The 17,331-nt window shown below is 41.8% G+C and overlaps 1 protein-coding gene across 2 annotated transcripts in view; it reads right to left on the bottom strand.

The window, feature by feature from the left end:
- Positions 1–17,331, bottom strand: part of LOC117353568 — a 312,994-nt gene that overhangs the window by 252,782 nt on the left and 42,881 nt on the right. For both annotated transcript variants that reach the window (XM_033929657.1, XM_033929658.1), the window contains exon 4: positions 2,125–2,146. In XM_033929657.1, coding sequence (XP_033785548.1) covers positions 2,125–2,146 — 22 coding nt within the window. The remainder of the gene's footprint in view (positions 1–2,124; positions 2,147–17,331) is intronic.

Here is a 17,331-nt window from a genome sequence, read left to right as displayed (position 1 = left end):
CCACTGCTTGAGCTTTGTGCATCCTTTCCCACTCTCAAAAAAGAAGCATCTCGATGGTATAGCTATGTAAGACAACAGAAAATCCAACATCCTTTGGAAACGGAAAGCAAATGGTCATCAGAACTTCAGATGGCAATTGATGAAAATCAGTGGGATCATTTATGGTCTCGTACGCATGCCATTTGTAAGTCTGCATCCTTTCTCCAAACCTCTTTATTTCTCAATCACAGGGCTTACTGGACTCCTAGCCGTCTAGCTAGATTTAAAACTGGTGAAACTGATAAATGCTGGTCCTGTCACTCCTCCCAGGGTACTCTTAAACATATGTTATTTGAATGTCCGCTGTTGCATCAATTCTGGACCAGTGTCATATCTGAAATTAACAAGTTACTTCAATCATCCGTCCCTTTCTCATACAATACCATCTTCCTAGGAAGTGTCAACTCCTGTGATTTTTTTCACAAAGATGAGGACTGTCTTATTCATATGCTTCTCCTGATAGCGGTCAAGATCATCCTTTCTAATTGGAAAAACCTTGAAAGAGTGAGCTTTGACAACTGGTGGAACACCACTTGTTTGACAGTTAAATATGAGAAAATAGCGGCGGAAAGACTAGGCCTGATACATAAGTTTAATAAGCTTTGGGGTCCCCTATTACAATATGCTGATTCGCCATTTAATTCACCAACTTAGCTCATGTAACTCATGATATTATTACATTATTATACCCTCTGACTATTCTTGATGTTGATTACAGACGTTCATAATTCTTATATATCTCCATTTATTAATGTTCTTGGTACATTATTGTGGTATGTGTCTATCATAGGATTGTGTACAGACATTACATCATTGTTTACGTATATGATACTCTGATCTGTTCATTTCTCCCTTTTACTTTTTCCCCCTTCCTGGAAACACTAATCCTTTTATTATTGATCCCCTGTTTTGGGGCATTGGCTTATGGTTTTGTCCTGTATCAATATATGTACTACTGCAATGTCTTGTTGTTATACATTTGTACTATTTTATGTTCTTTTGTAAAACCTTAATAAAAACTTACTGAACTTAAAAAAAAAGGAATGGCTTAGTGAAACACAACCATAGAATGCACTGCACAGGAGAACAGCATTCAATTCCTACTGCAGATCAGAGATGGGAATATTCTGTAGAATTAGGCACAGTTACAAGCAATACTGCTAAGGGGAAAGCCAGATAAAGAGATAGATACTGTTCCTTTATGCTACAAGAGGTAGTTTATACAGATGGTAGAAAACAGACAAACATCACAATCTCTACAATACAATCTTATCTGCCACCTTCCGATGTAAATTGTTCCCAAGAGTTGAATTGTTTACAGCTGCCCCCCCCCCCAATACAGAAACTGGTCCTATATGAATTGTCCCAACTAGAAACTACTACTAGCAAGTGAGTAGACATATATGAAGTGGCAGTGTGTGAAACCAAGCATCTTAAAAATCAAGATTGGCAATTTTCAGTGACTAATTTTCCATTCTAATATTCAGTAATGCCATTAATGTGTTAGTTAAAATAAGATCACAGAATTTTATTTTAAAAAGCCAGTCACACATCTGAAACCATTAGCCATAAACTAACTCATCTTCTACACGGCACGGTAAAGGTACCACCATATTTTAAACTGTTCAAAGACAACAGAATTCCCAGTTTACTCTGATCAATTACAACACATTTAAACAAACAGTGAGGAAATAAAATCAATGGAAAAGAAGATATAAATCAGATTTTAAAGCTGAAAGGGCATGTGCAAGATGGTCAAAAATCCATAAGCAAAGAGACAAAAATAAACCATTTCAAATGATTTCAAATATTCCATGAAAAGTTTAAAAAAAAAAAAAAAGACAGGTCATATGGGTTTTTCTGCTAATATTTAAAGCGCCATCAACAGGACAAAATAAATGACATGTCATCCATGGCCAAATGATAAGCACCTTGCAGAATACTTCTTCCATCAAAAAAGCTATAGTACCTGAAAGGAATGCAAACATTTAAAATACTTTATTTTCCTTCAGATATTCAGTTGGTGTTATAAGCTAACCTGAAAACTCAAAGTATGAATTTTCAAAGAAAATAATTAATACTTACCAGATTTCATTGCTTTCTCTCTCTGTTAATATGAAGAAACGAGACATTCCCAAAACAAAATAAGAAAAGACCCATTAGTATAATAATCCTTTTCACACAAAATTATTTTTTTGTTGTGAAAACAACTTTTGCAGATACTATGCAATGAAGGCCAACTTTTCCTGTTAAACAGTTAAGTACAGCCTTTATGATATTCTGCAAAATATCTTGCTATAAAGGAGAAAATCCATCTAGTATATAAACCAAGACCAATACTGTAACAAGGCCAGTATTATGAGGCCAAAAAAAAACCTGCAGACATGAACAGTAAGCAAAATCTTGACTTCTGCCATTTGCAGTTCAATAACTACAACACTCAAAAATCAAGATTCTGGGGCTCATTTGGAAGGACCAACCTATTAATTCAATTTTAGGTTACTGATGAAGAAACCAGGAAAATTTTGAAAAGCAGAAAAATTCCAAGTAGAAAACCCTTAAACTACCAGTGAAATAAAAAGACTAAACAGCTAAAATGACACACTAGCATGGGATTTAAAAGCCAATTCAAACCTTGTTAGGGCATAAAGCCCTTCAATACAGACAATTATGCACCAACCAAACAGATTTGAATTGGCTCCATGTCTCATTGATTACAGTTGTTACCAAATGTAAAATCTGTAATGTCTAACAAAGAGTGGGAGTCCATCACTATGCTTATCTTGCCATTCCGGATAAAAAGCTATTTCTGTATTGGGGGTCTTAAAGACCCTAGTTTTAAAAAAGCAAAAAAAAAATAAAAAAAAATATATATATATATACAAAATACAACCAAAATGAAATTATATGAGCTGAGGTATAAAGCACTTCCTTACATAAAAAGTTCTCCAAACGTTCATAGAAAATAGATCTGACCTATCAAAAAATAAAATAAAATAAAAACATCTCATGAAAACCAGTCAATAAATAGATGTTAGGATCTAGATGACCCCGACAAACACTCAAAAATGGGCACAGAAATATTCCTGAACAGAAAGTCAAGTAATCTGTTCAACAGAATATCTGCAAGCTACTAAAAAATGTTAAGCATGTATCAAAACTTTTACGAGTATCTGATGAATTACATACTTTTCCCTTTTTCTTTGGATTAGACTTAAGTGCCTCAAATGCAGGAGGCATTTTCCATAGCAACCTGATTAATATCACAATGTTGGCCATATTTTTCAAACCCGTTATGTGTAAGCTCAAATGATTTGACAGCAGAGGTTGTTTTTTCAAAATGTTTTTCTGGTTTTGGATTCAGCCCTGGATGTACACAGAGTGCTCCAATATTAACTTTCTAGCTTTTCCCTTTTCAAGGGCACAGCTAATGAGGCATACTTTCATTAAATCCAAATATGCTTGAGTGTACATCTCAATTAGTCAGAGCTTCACAGAATCTGGATTGTTCTACCTGAAAATGCCAAAGTAAGTTTTTCAGCAAATAGTCTCAGAAAGGGAAGATTAGGTTCTTACCTTGATAACCTTCTTTCCAGTAGAAAGAACATGAGTTAATAAATGGATTTCTTCCCTTCACCCAAGGAGATTAGAGTTATCATCTACATTTTTCACCTCCACCTCCTTGTATCGGCTGGGTAGTGCCTCGGCTTCTCAGTTTGTACTAAAGCAAAGGATAATCTCTAAGGAGAAGAAATAACAGGGAGGGCATAGGAAACTCCCCGACAAAAATCAGTAACATTTAAGCAAACCAATAGACACATAGCCTAAACTAGGTGGAACCAAACAAGCCACCTACCAGAGTGCAACCAGCACTAACATTTATGCAACTCTATCTATAGTCTCTCCTTAAGGATTGGCTACAGATCTAATGGCTAGCTCTTTGTACTAGTTACACTGAAGAACAGCAAGCATCTTCATATTCTCTTGGTTGCTCACAGACAAGCATCTGAAGACACACATTTGTCTGAAACAGAAAGCAGGCTATGTAACAATCTGACAGGACGGGCCATCAAGACTCATGTTCCTTTCTACTGTAAAGAAGATTGTCTGAAACAGAAAGCAGGCTATGTAACAATCTGACAGGTCGGGCCATCAAGACTCATGTTCCTTTCTACGGTAAAGAAGATTGAGGTAAGAACCTAATCTTCCCTTCCAATGCAAAAGGAAAACAAGTCTTGACAAGTGGGACATACCAAAGCAGTCCCCTGAGTCTAGGGTGGGACAAATCAGTCTGCTGCTAGCACTGAGGACCCAAGAGCGGCATCCATTTGTGATGCCACATCTACTCTTTAAACTTTGCAAAAGTATGGGAAAGTGGAGCATGTAGCTGCTTTACAAATCTCCATGGGCGAAACTGCCCAGGATTTTGCCCATGAAAAGGCCATGCTTCTAGTGGAATGCGCTTTCAAAGAGATCAGCAGCTCTTTACCACAGCCAGACTAGGCAGACGAAAGCCATGCAAATCCATCTGGAAATGGAAGCCTTCGAGGTAGGCTTTTTCCATCTTCTAAGGTTGGTTAACACAAAAAGATGATCTGAAAGATGAAAATCGTTCATCACCTAGAGAAAACAGAAGAATTTTCCTCATGTCCAGTGAAGCCAAAACTTTGTCCTTTTTCTTCATGCCTGTGGCATGGAACACAGAAGGCTGGACTTCTAACTTACATGGAATGTTGAGACCACTTTTTGCAGAAAGGCACAGTGTAGAGACACGCCTGCCTCCATAAATCTGAGAAAAGACTCTCTGCATGATAGAGCATGAAGCTCTGAAACCCTTCTCATAGAGGCGTAACCACTAGGAAAACTGTTGACTGTAAGATCCATCAGAAGCGCATTGTGTAAGGGTTAATGTGGGGCTTTACAGAAGGCCTGTAGATTAAGATTCCATATAGGACATGGTTGTCGCACAGGAAGCTCCCATAATGCTCCCTTCAGAATCTGGTTATATCAGGATGGGAATCCAAGGATGCTTTCTCCATTTGAGCTCTAAAACACAAGAGGCTCGCCACCAGCACCTTGAGAGAACCAACCACCTGCCCTTTTCATGACTGTCCTAAAGAAACAGGACTACAACAATCATGCCGTAAGCTCAAAGCATTACGGATTTTCCAGGATAATTGTTCCCTGTGAAATAAGTATTGGACGAAGCAACAGTCGGAGACATCTGTCTCACTGTAGCTACACTAGATCTGTGTACCATGGACAACATGGCTAATCCAGCACCACAAGAATCACCAACTCGTGATGTGTCGCTATTCTTCAAATAACCCAGCCTATCATTGGCCTCAAAGAAGACATGTACAACTCCTCTCATCAGCCAAGCCTGGACTAAAGCATCAATATCGGTGCTTCCCATCTCAATCGCCAGCTGAAGTACCGAGAGACTATTATCTGCTGATGCCATCAGGTTGATGGTCGGCCTCCTGAAGCACTTTACAATGCTGCTTAAAGCCTTCTGGGCCAAATCCCATTCCCCCTGATCCAGGGTATGGCGACTGAGAAAGTCAGCTTGCACATTGCTCATTCCCACTACATGCGTTAATAATATGGCTTCTTGGTGGGTTTCCACCCAGCAAAACAACTGAGAGCATTCGGTTTTAATGGAGCACTCTTGGTGTCTTCCCTGTCTATTGATGTATGTTATCGCTGTAGCATTGTCTAAGAAAACCCTGACCGCTTTGTCTTCCAGGGTCTTTTCGAAGGCCTGAAGCACTAGCCAGTTGGCTCTCAGTTCTAATCTGTTGATGGAGCGGTTTCTCTGAGAGAGTAACCAGCGGCCCTGAGTCAGGTGACCTGCACAATGACCTCTCCAGCCATAAAGACTGGCATCAGTATTACCCAAAAGGAAATGCAGAGAGGCAAAGCCTTGGACAATATCTCCACCTAGAGCCAGCAGGACAACTGCATCTAGAGCAGATCCATTTGCGGTGATCAGCGAGATAGTAGTGCATTCTGAAGAGGGTGTAGATGAACTTTTGGTCCTGCAGGAGCTAGACAACTTGTGCCACTACTTGGCAACCTTCAGCTTTGGATAGGGCTCTAATTAGCCAATCTTCCAAGTATGGATAAACCTGAATCCCTGCTTTGTGCAGATGTGCTGCTGCCACAACCATCACCAACCCAAAAGGGTGTGCCGAAAACTGGAAATGTCTCCAGTACATGGAACCCGAGGAAAACTGTTCCAGGAAAATAGGAATATGCAAGTAAGCCTCTGTCAGATCCAGTGAGACTAGAAACTTCCCTGGTGAAACCGAGACAATGACCAAACGCACAGTCTCCATCCAGACTTAGGCACTTTTAAAGACACATTGACAAACTTCAGATCCAGGACTGGTCTACAGTTATCCGAGTCTTTCTTGGGCACTGTAACATATATAGAGAGTTATCTGCCTAAGCCTGATTCTGCATCTGGTACAGACTCCATGGCCTGAATCTCCAGAAGCCGTTTTGCCATTGCTCTGGACTGCCATCTCTGGCTTTCCTGCCATGGAATCTACAAAGAAGTCCCAAAGATGTTGAAACATTTTGAGCTTGTAGCCCTCTCAAATGATGTTCACCCATTTGTCTAAACAAATCCTCACCCAGAGTCTCCCTCCAGGAACCTCAGATTCTGGCCTGGTGTCATTGAGACTTCTTGATAATGGCTGCTGAGCAGGGAGCCAATGCCCAAGGTCATCTGGAGCCCCCAAACTTCTGTCTAGATCCGTAAAATGATTTGAGCAAAGGAGCCTGCTGCTACTTGGCAAAACAGTCTGTAACCATGAAAGGAACCATGATTAGAACACTCCCCCCCCCCCCCCGGGGCACGTGGTCTACTGTCTCGTAATAACTTAGGATGATCTGTCACAATGGCCATAAGGTTGTCCAGCCCTTTGTCAAATAGCATTTGTCCTTTGAAAAGGAGCCTGCTCAAAGTAGATTTAGAAGCAGAATCTCCTGCCCACCATCTGATCCAGAGCATTCTGCGGGCGGAGACAGAATAAGACGACACCGTGCTCTTGACCTTGAAAAAATCATATAGGGTGTCTGCTACATAATCCATTCCTAGCAGTTAACACCTTGGGGTATGTGTTCTCCCCTGCAGACGGATTCTGGTGCATCATGTTATGGCAGGTGAACCACAAAAAAAGACTGAAGCCACCGCTTTCAGAACTAAAGCTAAAGCCTCAAACTGTTTCTTTGAGGACTAAGTCTAACCTGCGATCCAGTGCATCTTTTAAATCACTCCCCCTTCACTAGGGAGCGAAGTATACTTAAGTTACTTGCGCTAGTAACACCTTAGTTGTAAGCATAAAACTGCAGAAAATCAGGAGCCATCAGGTACAGTTTTGTTATAGCTTTGGCAACCCTCAGAGAGTCCTCTAGTGCCTCCCAGTGCTCCATCAGCATCATGGTGATCTTTGGATGTGAAGGAAAAAATGTGAACTGGGTTTCAGAATTGCTCATAAGCAAAATTTGAGCCATGGAAGTCTGTGGGCGTTCCAAATTTAATTCCTGCAAAGATACTGTAATGACTTCCATCAAATTTGTTGGTTTAAAAAAGTCTACACACTGTCTGGTCCTCTGCCTGGTCTAGGGCTGCCACAAACTCTTGGCTGGTAGCCCGCACCTTAGAATTGGAATCATCTAAATTTGAAGATTCACTTTGAGAGACTAAAAGGCACATTGACTGACTCCCAGTCATCCCAGTCCTTTTCCGACTGGACATCTGTTCCTGCGGTAAAACTTTCCACTGGAGAACTGCACTCTGAGAAAGTAAACCCCAATGCACCATCACTGGCAACACTCCAGACTGTGTAGATGACTTTGTTTAAGCTTCAAACATCAAACTTACAAAATCAGAGTCAAATCCCTGACCTAAGGATCTCTGCAAGAGGAATTTTTCATCTTCTCAAGGGTTCAGATGCGGATCTGCATTTGTGTTTCATCGACAACACCGAGTCACCATTTGAGGGCTCTAGGATGGATTTATAGCCTAGCAAACAAGCTTCCACAACTCAAACTCTGGAGGGACCAGAAGGGGCTCAGTCCAATGTTCCTGCATACCCCCTCATGAAACTTAGCACATGGACGCTCCTCAACTGGCCATACAGAGCAAATCTTGCATGGAACAGAGTTCAAATAGCTTCAGCAGTCCATAGGAAGCGATTTATAGCAAAACTGAGACATTCTGAGTCAGATAAGAGGATTTTAAAATAAAAATTGGAAATCCAAGATGGCTGCAGTGGTGTTTTGGTGCCAAAAAATGGCCTGGGAGAGCTGCAAGAAAATACCATAAATTCAAGGGGTTTTGGGAAGTGAGGGGACCCTAAAGGGGACCCTAGAAACACTCAAAAAGTCAACTTTTAGGACCACCTTGATGTTTCCCACAGATAGCAATAAACTGTACTCACAGAACTAGAAGGTGCTGTGCTAGCATCAACTCCCATGCAGCTGGAATATGGAGAAGATTTCTGCCTCAGACAAGATTGTAAATTCCTCCAGGAGCTTGTTTCTTTGGGTAATCCTTTTGTCAGAACGAGTGTCAAACCCAAAACCCCTCTAGCAACCCCACATCTGGGAGGGGGGGGGAGAAAGCAGCCAGCACACAAGTCATTCCATGTCAAGAGGTCTAGGGCTCCTCGCCTCACCATCACAGATTTAGATGAAATTGTGTGCTGAATCTTACATGACCCAACTCTGGTAAAGTTTAAAGATCCACCAGTGGAATACTCTCTTCACTTATCTCCCCCTATGATCCCCCAGTGAGCTCCACTCAGCTGGTAAGTCCCTCCTATCTGTGCCCTTTTTTTCAACTGCCAACTCCAGACTCCATCCCTTCTGCCTTGCTGCACCATATGCTTGGAACAAGCTGCCAGAATCCCTACGGCAAGCTCTGTCTTAGGCAGTGTACAAGGCCCAGTTAAAAGCCCACCTTGAGAGTGCTTTTGACTCCTAACTCCTCTCCAAACTCCTCAACTCTGTATGTCATATCTGTCTGTCCAAGTTAGATTGTAAGCTTTTCATAGCAAGGACCTTCTATAAATGTTAAAATGTACAGCGCTGCGTACGCCTTTCAACGCTGTAGAAGTAGTAGTAGAGACAGTTTTATTCGTTACCTTACGATGTACAGTATTCCTGCAAAATAGCCACAATTTTGAGTCAAAATATTTCCTTGGTTATATAAGCAAAACAAATGAAACTTGGCAATCTTATACAACTTTTCACATCTATTCAATTGAACTAATATGAATTTTTTGAAATTAGTATTATGTAAAAAGCCTCAAAGTGGGCCAAAAAAACAGACAAGCTAAAAATTTCAACATTTAGCCTACTGTGGCTTCTATAATAATGAAGCAACCCCTAAAAATTGTCTATTACTTTGACACTGTTCTCAAATATGTGAGTTCAACTTATAAGCTAATCTATGCCTTGTCCATAGACATCTATTTTTACTGTGCCATCATTCATATACCTACATCAGCCAGCTGATCTGTGCAGCTGATTATCGAAAGATTAGGTTCTTACCTTTGCTAATATTCTTTCTTGTAAATCCACGCTCTATTCCTGGACAAGTAGGTCATGCATCTGATGTCGCCAGACTGCTTGCAGGATGCTTCATTTACACACTTTTCTGTCCCTCCCTCTTACCTCAAGGACTTCCCTCAGGAAGCCAGTTCATATAAAAGTAGAGAGTCATCTGTAGAGGACACAGACGGGATACTCCCCGACAAATCAGTCTAATCTGCTCACAAAATAAGATCATAATTGAAACAGCAGGGTTTAAAAAAGGCTTGGATAATTTCCTAAAACATAAGTCCATAGGCCATTATTGAGAGGTTGGGGAAATCCATTGCTTATTCCTAGGAAAAGCAGTATAAAATCTGTTTTAGTACTTGGGATCTAGCTAGGTATTTGGGACCTGGGTTGACCACTGTGAAAACAGGATACTAGGCTTGACTGACCTTCGGTCTGTCCCACTATGGCGAGTCTCACCCTGTTCTTAAACCATGCTAAAAGAAAAACAGCCCGCAATAACAGCTTAAGGCAGACAATCAGTGAATCAGCAACTTCCAGGGCGGGTTCCAAGAATAGAGCGTAGATTTACAAGAAAGATTAGCAGCAAAGGTAAGAAACTAATCTTTTGCTCTTGTACAAGTCTACTCTATTCCTAGACAAGTGGGATGCAACAAAGCAGTCTCATAGGCAGGGTGAGACTGATGAGCCCTCCGCCTAAACAGAAGAGCCTAAAAATAGAATCCTGTTGGGCCACCACATCTATTCTGTAAAACCTTTCAAAGGTATACCAAAGAGGACCAAGTGGAAGCCCTACAAATCTAACAGGGGATACCACTGATGATTCTGCCAATGTAGAGGCAACGCCTCGAGTGGAAAGAGCCTCCACCGAAAGAGCAAATTGCTTCCCAGCATACCTAAGCCAAGGAAATAGCCGAGCGCATCCAGACCAGACCAACCAGCACAAGCTGATGATCGGACACACAAAACTCATTGGAAACTGCCAGATACTGCAGCAAAAGACCACAAAATGGCATCCCATTTGGAAGAGCCCGAGGGCACAAATGTAACCTTCTCGTTGCCATGGATACTAGAGACCACTAGAGAAGAAGGAGGGAAGAGTGCAGGATGGCATTGGATGCTAAGGAGAAGATCACAACAGGGCAGCGCCTCAAGTTCAGAGACTGCAATCCAAAGCCACGGCTACCAGAAAGACGTTCTCAATTGCAAGATCCAAAGTTGTCTGGACCAACGGTTCTCAAGAAGGCCAGCAAGCACCCCGAGAACTAAATTAAGACTATAGGGCAGACAAGGCTGGCAAAGAAGAAGGCAAAAATATAGAACACCCTACAAGAATTGAACAACATTCCGCTGAGAAGCTAAGGTGCCCCACAGGGACCTAAGCTCCATGCAAGAGAGATCAGCAACCTGCGCTCTTAAGGAGCCAACAGCCAGCCCCTTCATAAGGCCTTCATGAAGAAAAGCAAGAATGAGCGCAACCAAAGAAGAGGTTAGGTCTTCGATATTCGGGATGCGCCAGGACTGAACACAAAGCCAAACTTTAGACACAGCAACCGAGATCATCATGCTGCAAAGGATAGTTGCAATTTTTGGCAGAGCTCTGCAGCCTTCTCATGTGGAAGAGTATCTGCAACTCTGTCACACTGAACACCAAGTTCCCAAGTACATATTAAAAGTTATTAAAACAAATGCAGATATGTGAAAAATTGTAGGCAGACCTTAGGAAATTGGAAGACTGGGCATCCAAATGGCAGATGAAATTTAATGTGGACAAGTGCAAAGTGATGCACTTTGATCGTTTCTTTTCTTTTGTGCTTACCTGCGAAGCCTTTCATTAACGTCTACCTGACTTTCTACCTACCTGGTCCACGTGCAGTGGCAGAGAATGTTCAAGCACCATGGCAGAGAACCGCACGCCGCGGCAAAGAGCCAAAACCAGGGCGCGGCAGAGAGCCAAGGCCAGGACGCCTCAGAGGCCACCGTGAGAGGCCTGCAGCAGTGTCGCTCTCCACCCGAACGACGACACCCACAACAGCATTGCTCTCCACCCAGACGAAGGAGTGGAGCAGAGAGACCCGGACTGAGGCTAAGAGGAGCGACGACGAGGAGCCGAACAGGGAGCGCTGCGGAGGTCACTGCCACCTTCGGTGGCAACGATCTTCACTGAAGAGCCATCGCAGAAGAGAGGGAGAAGACTGAGGCAGCGGCCCCTGCCTATCACCTCGGGGACGAAACCTGCTGAAAGCCCAATCGAAGCTGCAGGAGCAGCATCGAAACGTCTCAACAGTGCAGGATCCATTTACCTGACCAAACTCAAATCTGTACTTTATTTTACTCTTATTTACCAATTTATTTATTTATTTATTTTTTCTTTTCTACCACCTCCATCTCATATTTTTACTTTAATTTACTTTATCTAATCTACTATATTCAATTTACTTCATTTAATTTCAATTTAATTCATTACAATTTACTTCATTTAATTTCAATTTAATTGCTTCATTTAATTTCAATTATAATTTACTTATCTAATTTCAAGTTTAAACCTCCTACCTCTCCTGACCCTGCAACCCTCTTCCATCGACGATCCGAGACGTGACTTGGGCATGGGAGAGCACTCCGCCCCTCCCTATCATCGCTAGTTGCTGAGCCAGTTGGAAGGCTCAGAGACTCAATACTGATCCTTCCTACCTCTCCTGACCCAGCCACCTCCTCCCATCAGCTGACCGAAACGGACTCGGGCGTGGGAGAACACTCAGCCCCTCCCCCCACCACTGCCAGTCGCTGAGCCAATTGGAAGGCCCAGCAACTCAAGTTTGAACACTTCCTGCCTTCTCCTGACCCTGCAATCCTATTCCATCAAAGGACCAAGAAGGGACTACGCCCCTCCCCACCACTGCTAATCGCTGACCTTTCTCCAAACCTCTTCCATCGACAGACCGAAACGGGACTCGGGCGCAGGAGGGCACTCCACCTCTACCCACCAATACGTCACACTTAGCACCGCCATGAGAACCACCAAATTACCCACAAGCAATCCTACTAATATCACTGCTCCTAACCAACTGAAAAGCAACTGTAAACAACATCTCTCCAATACCAACTATAGCAAATTCCAAGGGAATAACCCAACCTACCTGGCATCTCACAATAGACAGAAACTCAAACTATCAGACCTACACATACTAACCCGCCCCACAATCAACAAGAAGAAAACCAACAAACCCATACAAGACCAAAAAAACTACTCCACCAAAGATCACTCATATACCCGAAAACAACTCACAACACATCAACAGACTACACCACTCTCAAATGTGAATATGTGAACATCAGAGCCAAAGGCCCCAAAACAGAACGCATAAAAAACTGGATAGAAGAAGACAACCTAGACTGCCTTTTCCTCACAGAGACCTGGCTTACCTCTGATTCGGACCCCAGAATAACTGAAGTTTGCCCAAAGAGCCACAAGTTACCAATAGTCTGCAGAGAAAATAAAAGAGGAATTGCCATCATAGCCAGAAACACCAAAAACCTAAAAATACAAGACAAAACAATCAATCCATACATGGATTTACTAGCCTGTCAACTTTCAAGCACATCACTCAAAGGAACACTAACATGCATACTCTGCTACATAATCCCAAATAACTGGAACACAGCAAAACCAATATTTGAAGAATTCATATATCGAAACTCACTAACGACAACCTACAACTTAATCCTAGGAGACCTCAACCTTCACCTCGAGAACCAATCCTGCAAACATGTAGAAACCTTACTATCATACCTAGAGGCCTTAACATATAAAATCCTAGATCCTCAAACCACACACGAAAAAGGACACCAACTTGACATTGCAGCCTACATGTCCCAACAACCCACACAACCAGAGATCCAAACATCAAATGGAAAATGGAACCATTCCCTTTGGTCTGATCACTACACATACTCCTTCAAAATCAATTGGATCAATAACAAAAGCATTCCAATTAATCAAAAAAATAACTTACAACTCACGCAACATATCGATTCCACCATATTCTGGACAAAAGCAGACACCAAAATCCAATACTACACACTCAAAGACTTTGTCTCACAATGGAACCATCTAAGTACTGCAACCCTGGACGAACAAGCTCCAGAAAAACGCAAAATCAAAATCCACAGAAAATCAGACAAGTAGTTCAACAACGAACTACTCCAACTCAAAAGGCAATGCAGACTAGAAATAAAATGGAGAAAAAGCAGCCAAGAATCCACAAAAACAGCATGGAAAATAATGAACCAAAAATACAAGCAAAAACTGAAAGAAAAAAGAAAAACATACTACTCAAAGCAAATAGGAGAAGGATCCCAAGACACAAAAAAAAAAGCTAGTCCAGCTACTAAAAAGTCTCACAGACACCACACCTTACCTAGCCAACAGCAACTCTCCCCCTCCCTCAGCCACCCTCTTAGCCACATATTTCAAAAGCAGATCGCAAACATCAGAGCCATGTTCAATGGAATTCCCACTCACATAGAAGTGACTTCATTTCCCCCCACAGAAAAAGAATCAGTTGCAACAGACAGAACCTGGTCCCACTTCGCACCCATATTGAGGTGGAAGAAGATATCTTTTTCCTTACAGGACCTACGGCGACAAGAGGGCATCCGCTAAAAATCAGGGGCAGGAGATTTCACCCGAAAGGGTGGTTGACCGTTGGAATGATCTTCCACTTCAGGTAGTTGAGGCCAATAACGTGACTGACTTTAAGAACAAATGGGATCCAACATGTGGGTTCACTTCAAAGAAGAACTTAGGGGGGAGGGTTATTTGAGTGGGCAGACTTGTTGGGCCAAAAGCCCTTTTTCTGCCTTCATATTCTATGTTTCTATACAATGGTCAGACTTCAACAAACTATATAATAAACACAGCCTGTGACCTTTAACACTGCCCCCCATGCCTATTGAAAGCCTCAAATACACTATTCCACTCCCTGCTCCTACAATGAATACAATCTTTACTCTTAGACGGACATTTCCCACAAGACCTCAGCAAAATCATCATAACTCTGATACTAAAGACCCCAAAGAAACAACGGACCAACCATCCAACTACAGACCCATAGCCTCAATCCCACTGTACGTCAAACTGATGGAAGGTCTTATAGCCAAAACCATAACCTCATACCTAGAAAACAACAACTTACTCCACCCCACACTGTCAGGCTTCAGAACCCACTACAGCATTGAGACCCTACTTGGAACACTAATGGACACAGCTAGACAACATCTATGTACAGGCAAGAAAATCCTGCTCGTACAACTAGACCTCTCTGCAGCCTTTGACCTGGTAGACCATGACATTCTCCTACAAACACTAGACTCCATAGGAATCTCAAGCAAGGTACTTGCATGGTTTAAAGGCTTCCTACAAACCAGAACCTACAGGGTTAAAACAAATAAAGAAAAATCAGAACCATGGTCCAACCCCTGCGGAGTTCCTCAGGGATCACCTCTTTCTCCCACACTATTCAATATATACATAGCCTCCCTCAGCTCCTACCTAGACAAACATGGCATAACCTCATACAGCTATGCAGATGACATCACCATTCTCCTCCCCTTCGACCACCCAGAATCCACCATAACAGGCACAATACACAGAACTCTCGAAACAGTAGCAACATGGATGACAAATCGCAAACTAAAACTTAACTCTGACAAAACAAAATTCATCCACCTAGAAAACAGCAAAACCTTAACAAATCTAGTAATAAAATCGATATCACACCCCATTCAACTCACACTAAAACTTCTTGGAGTACTGATCGACAGAAGCTGTGTACGATGCAACCACAAATCAACAAAAGTAATAAAAACATCATTCTTGACTATGAGAAACCTAAGACAAATCCGAAAATTCTTCGACAGGAAACAATTCCAATTTTTGGTACAATCTCTTATCCTTGGACTAATAGACTACTGCAACATACTATACCTCCCCTGCCCAGCAACCATGATAAAGCAATTACAAACAATACAAAATACAGCCCTAAGACTCATCTACTCATTGAAAAAATATGATCACATCACAGAAGCATTCCACGACTCACACTGGCTCCCAATACAAGCAAGAGTACACTTCAAATTCTACTGCCTACTATACAAGGCTATTAATGGAGAAAGCCCAACCTACTGGAACAATCGACTAACCCAATCCACCTCAACCAGGCACAGGAGAACCTACTCACTATTCACACACCCACCAACCAAAAATGTCAAAACAGGAAAACTATATGACACCTAATGGCCACCAAAGCAGCTAAACTAGACAGACAAATCACCAATCTGCTATCTACGACCACAGACTACAAAACCTTCAAAAAAGAAACTAAAACCCTACTCTTCAAAAAACACATAAAATCTGTTTAACACGCCCAGTTCCTTCCCTAACTCCACCTACCACACACTCCACCCATATCTAATCTAAAATGTTTATTATTACCCAACATGTTGCTCCTTAAGTTCTCAACAATTCTTATGTAATTCTTAAGTTCGACAATTCTTATGTAATGCTTACAACAATTCTTATGTAATGTTACAATTCTTGAAACCTCCACCTTGAACCGCAAGGTAATGGCGGAATAGAAATCACTAATGTAATGTAATGTACTGTAATGCATATTGGGAATAACAACCCAAATCACAGTTACCAGATGCTAAGATCCATCTTGGGGGTTAGCATCCAAGAAAAAAGATCTGTCAATATGATAAAACCTTCCACCCAATTTGCATCAGAGGCCAAAAAAGCAAATAATATGCTAGGAATTATTAAAAAAGGATGGTCAATAAGACTTATGACATATCGCTCAATTCTGGTTGCTTTATCTCAAGAAAGATATAGCAGAACTAGAAAAGGTTCAAAGAAGAGTGACCAATATGATAAAGGGAATGGAACTCCACTAGTATGAGGAAAGATTAAAGAGGTTGGGGTTCTTCAGGTTTGAAAAGAAACAGCTGAGAGGAAATACGATTGAAGTCTACAAAATCCTAAGTGGTGTAGAACAGGTACAAGTGGATTGATTTTTTACAGTTGAAGTTACAGAGTAATACTTTTAAAATTAATAGAAGGAAATATTTTTTCACTCAGGAGACTAGTTAAGCTCTGGTACGCGTTGCCAGAGGTCGTGGTAAGCGCAGTTAAGAAAGGTTTGGACAATTTCCTGGAGGAAAAGTCCATAATCTTGATATTGAGACAGACATGGGGGAAGCCACTGTATACCTTGGAACAGTAGCATGGAATGTTGCTACTAATTGGGTGTTTGCCAGGTACCAGTGACCCAGATTGACCACCATAAGGATGGGCTACTGGCAGGGCTGTGGAGTCGGTAGATAAATGTTCCGACTCAGACTCCTCAGTTTTTTGTACATTCCTTGAAGGAAAGAAAGGCAACATACATGTCATTACCACAGAAACTACTGCTTTAAGTGACGACAACAAAAATCAATGAGCCACAATCTCTGCTGGTTTGCTTGCTCGTCACCATTCAACTCATGGACAAAAGGAACGATTTCTTTACCGAATCGTTACTGGCGACGAAAAATGGTGCCTGTATATCAATATGAAGCAGCGTAAGGAACGGCTTAGCCCCGGTAAACAAACGACCCCGCGCATGAAAAAAGATCTTCATCCGCGTAAAAAGATGATGTGCGTATGGTGGGAGAGCT

The sequence above is a fragment of the Geotrypetes seraphini genome, chromosome 2, assembly GCF_902459505.1.
Source record: "Geotrypetes seraphini chromosome 2, aGeoSer1.1, whole genome shotgun sequence".
In the NCBI taxonomy this organism is placed as follows: domain Eukaryota; kingdom Metazoa; phylum Chordata; class Amphibia; order Gymnophiona; family Dermophiidae; genus Geotrypetes; species Geotrypetes seraphini.
The sequence above is the reverse complement of the archived record's forward strand: the minus strand, read 5'-3'. Positions and strand labels throughout refer to the sequence as shown.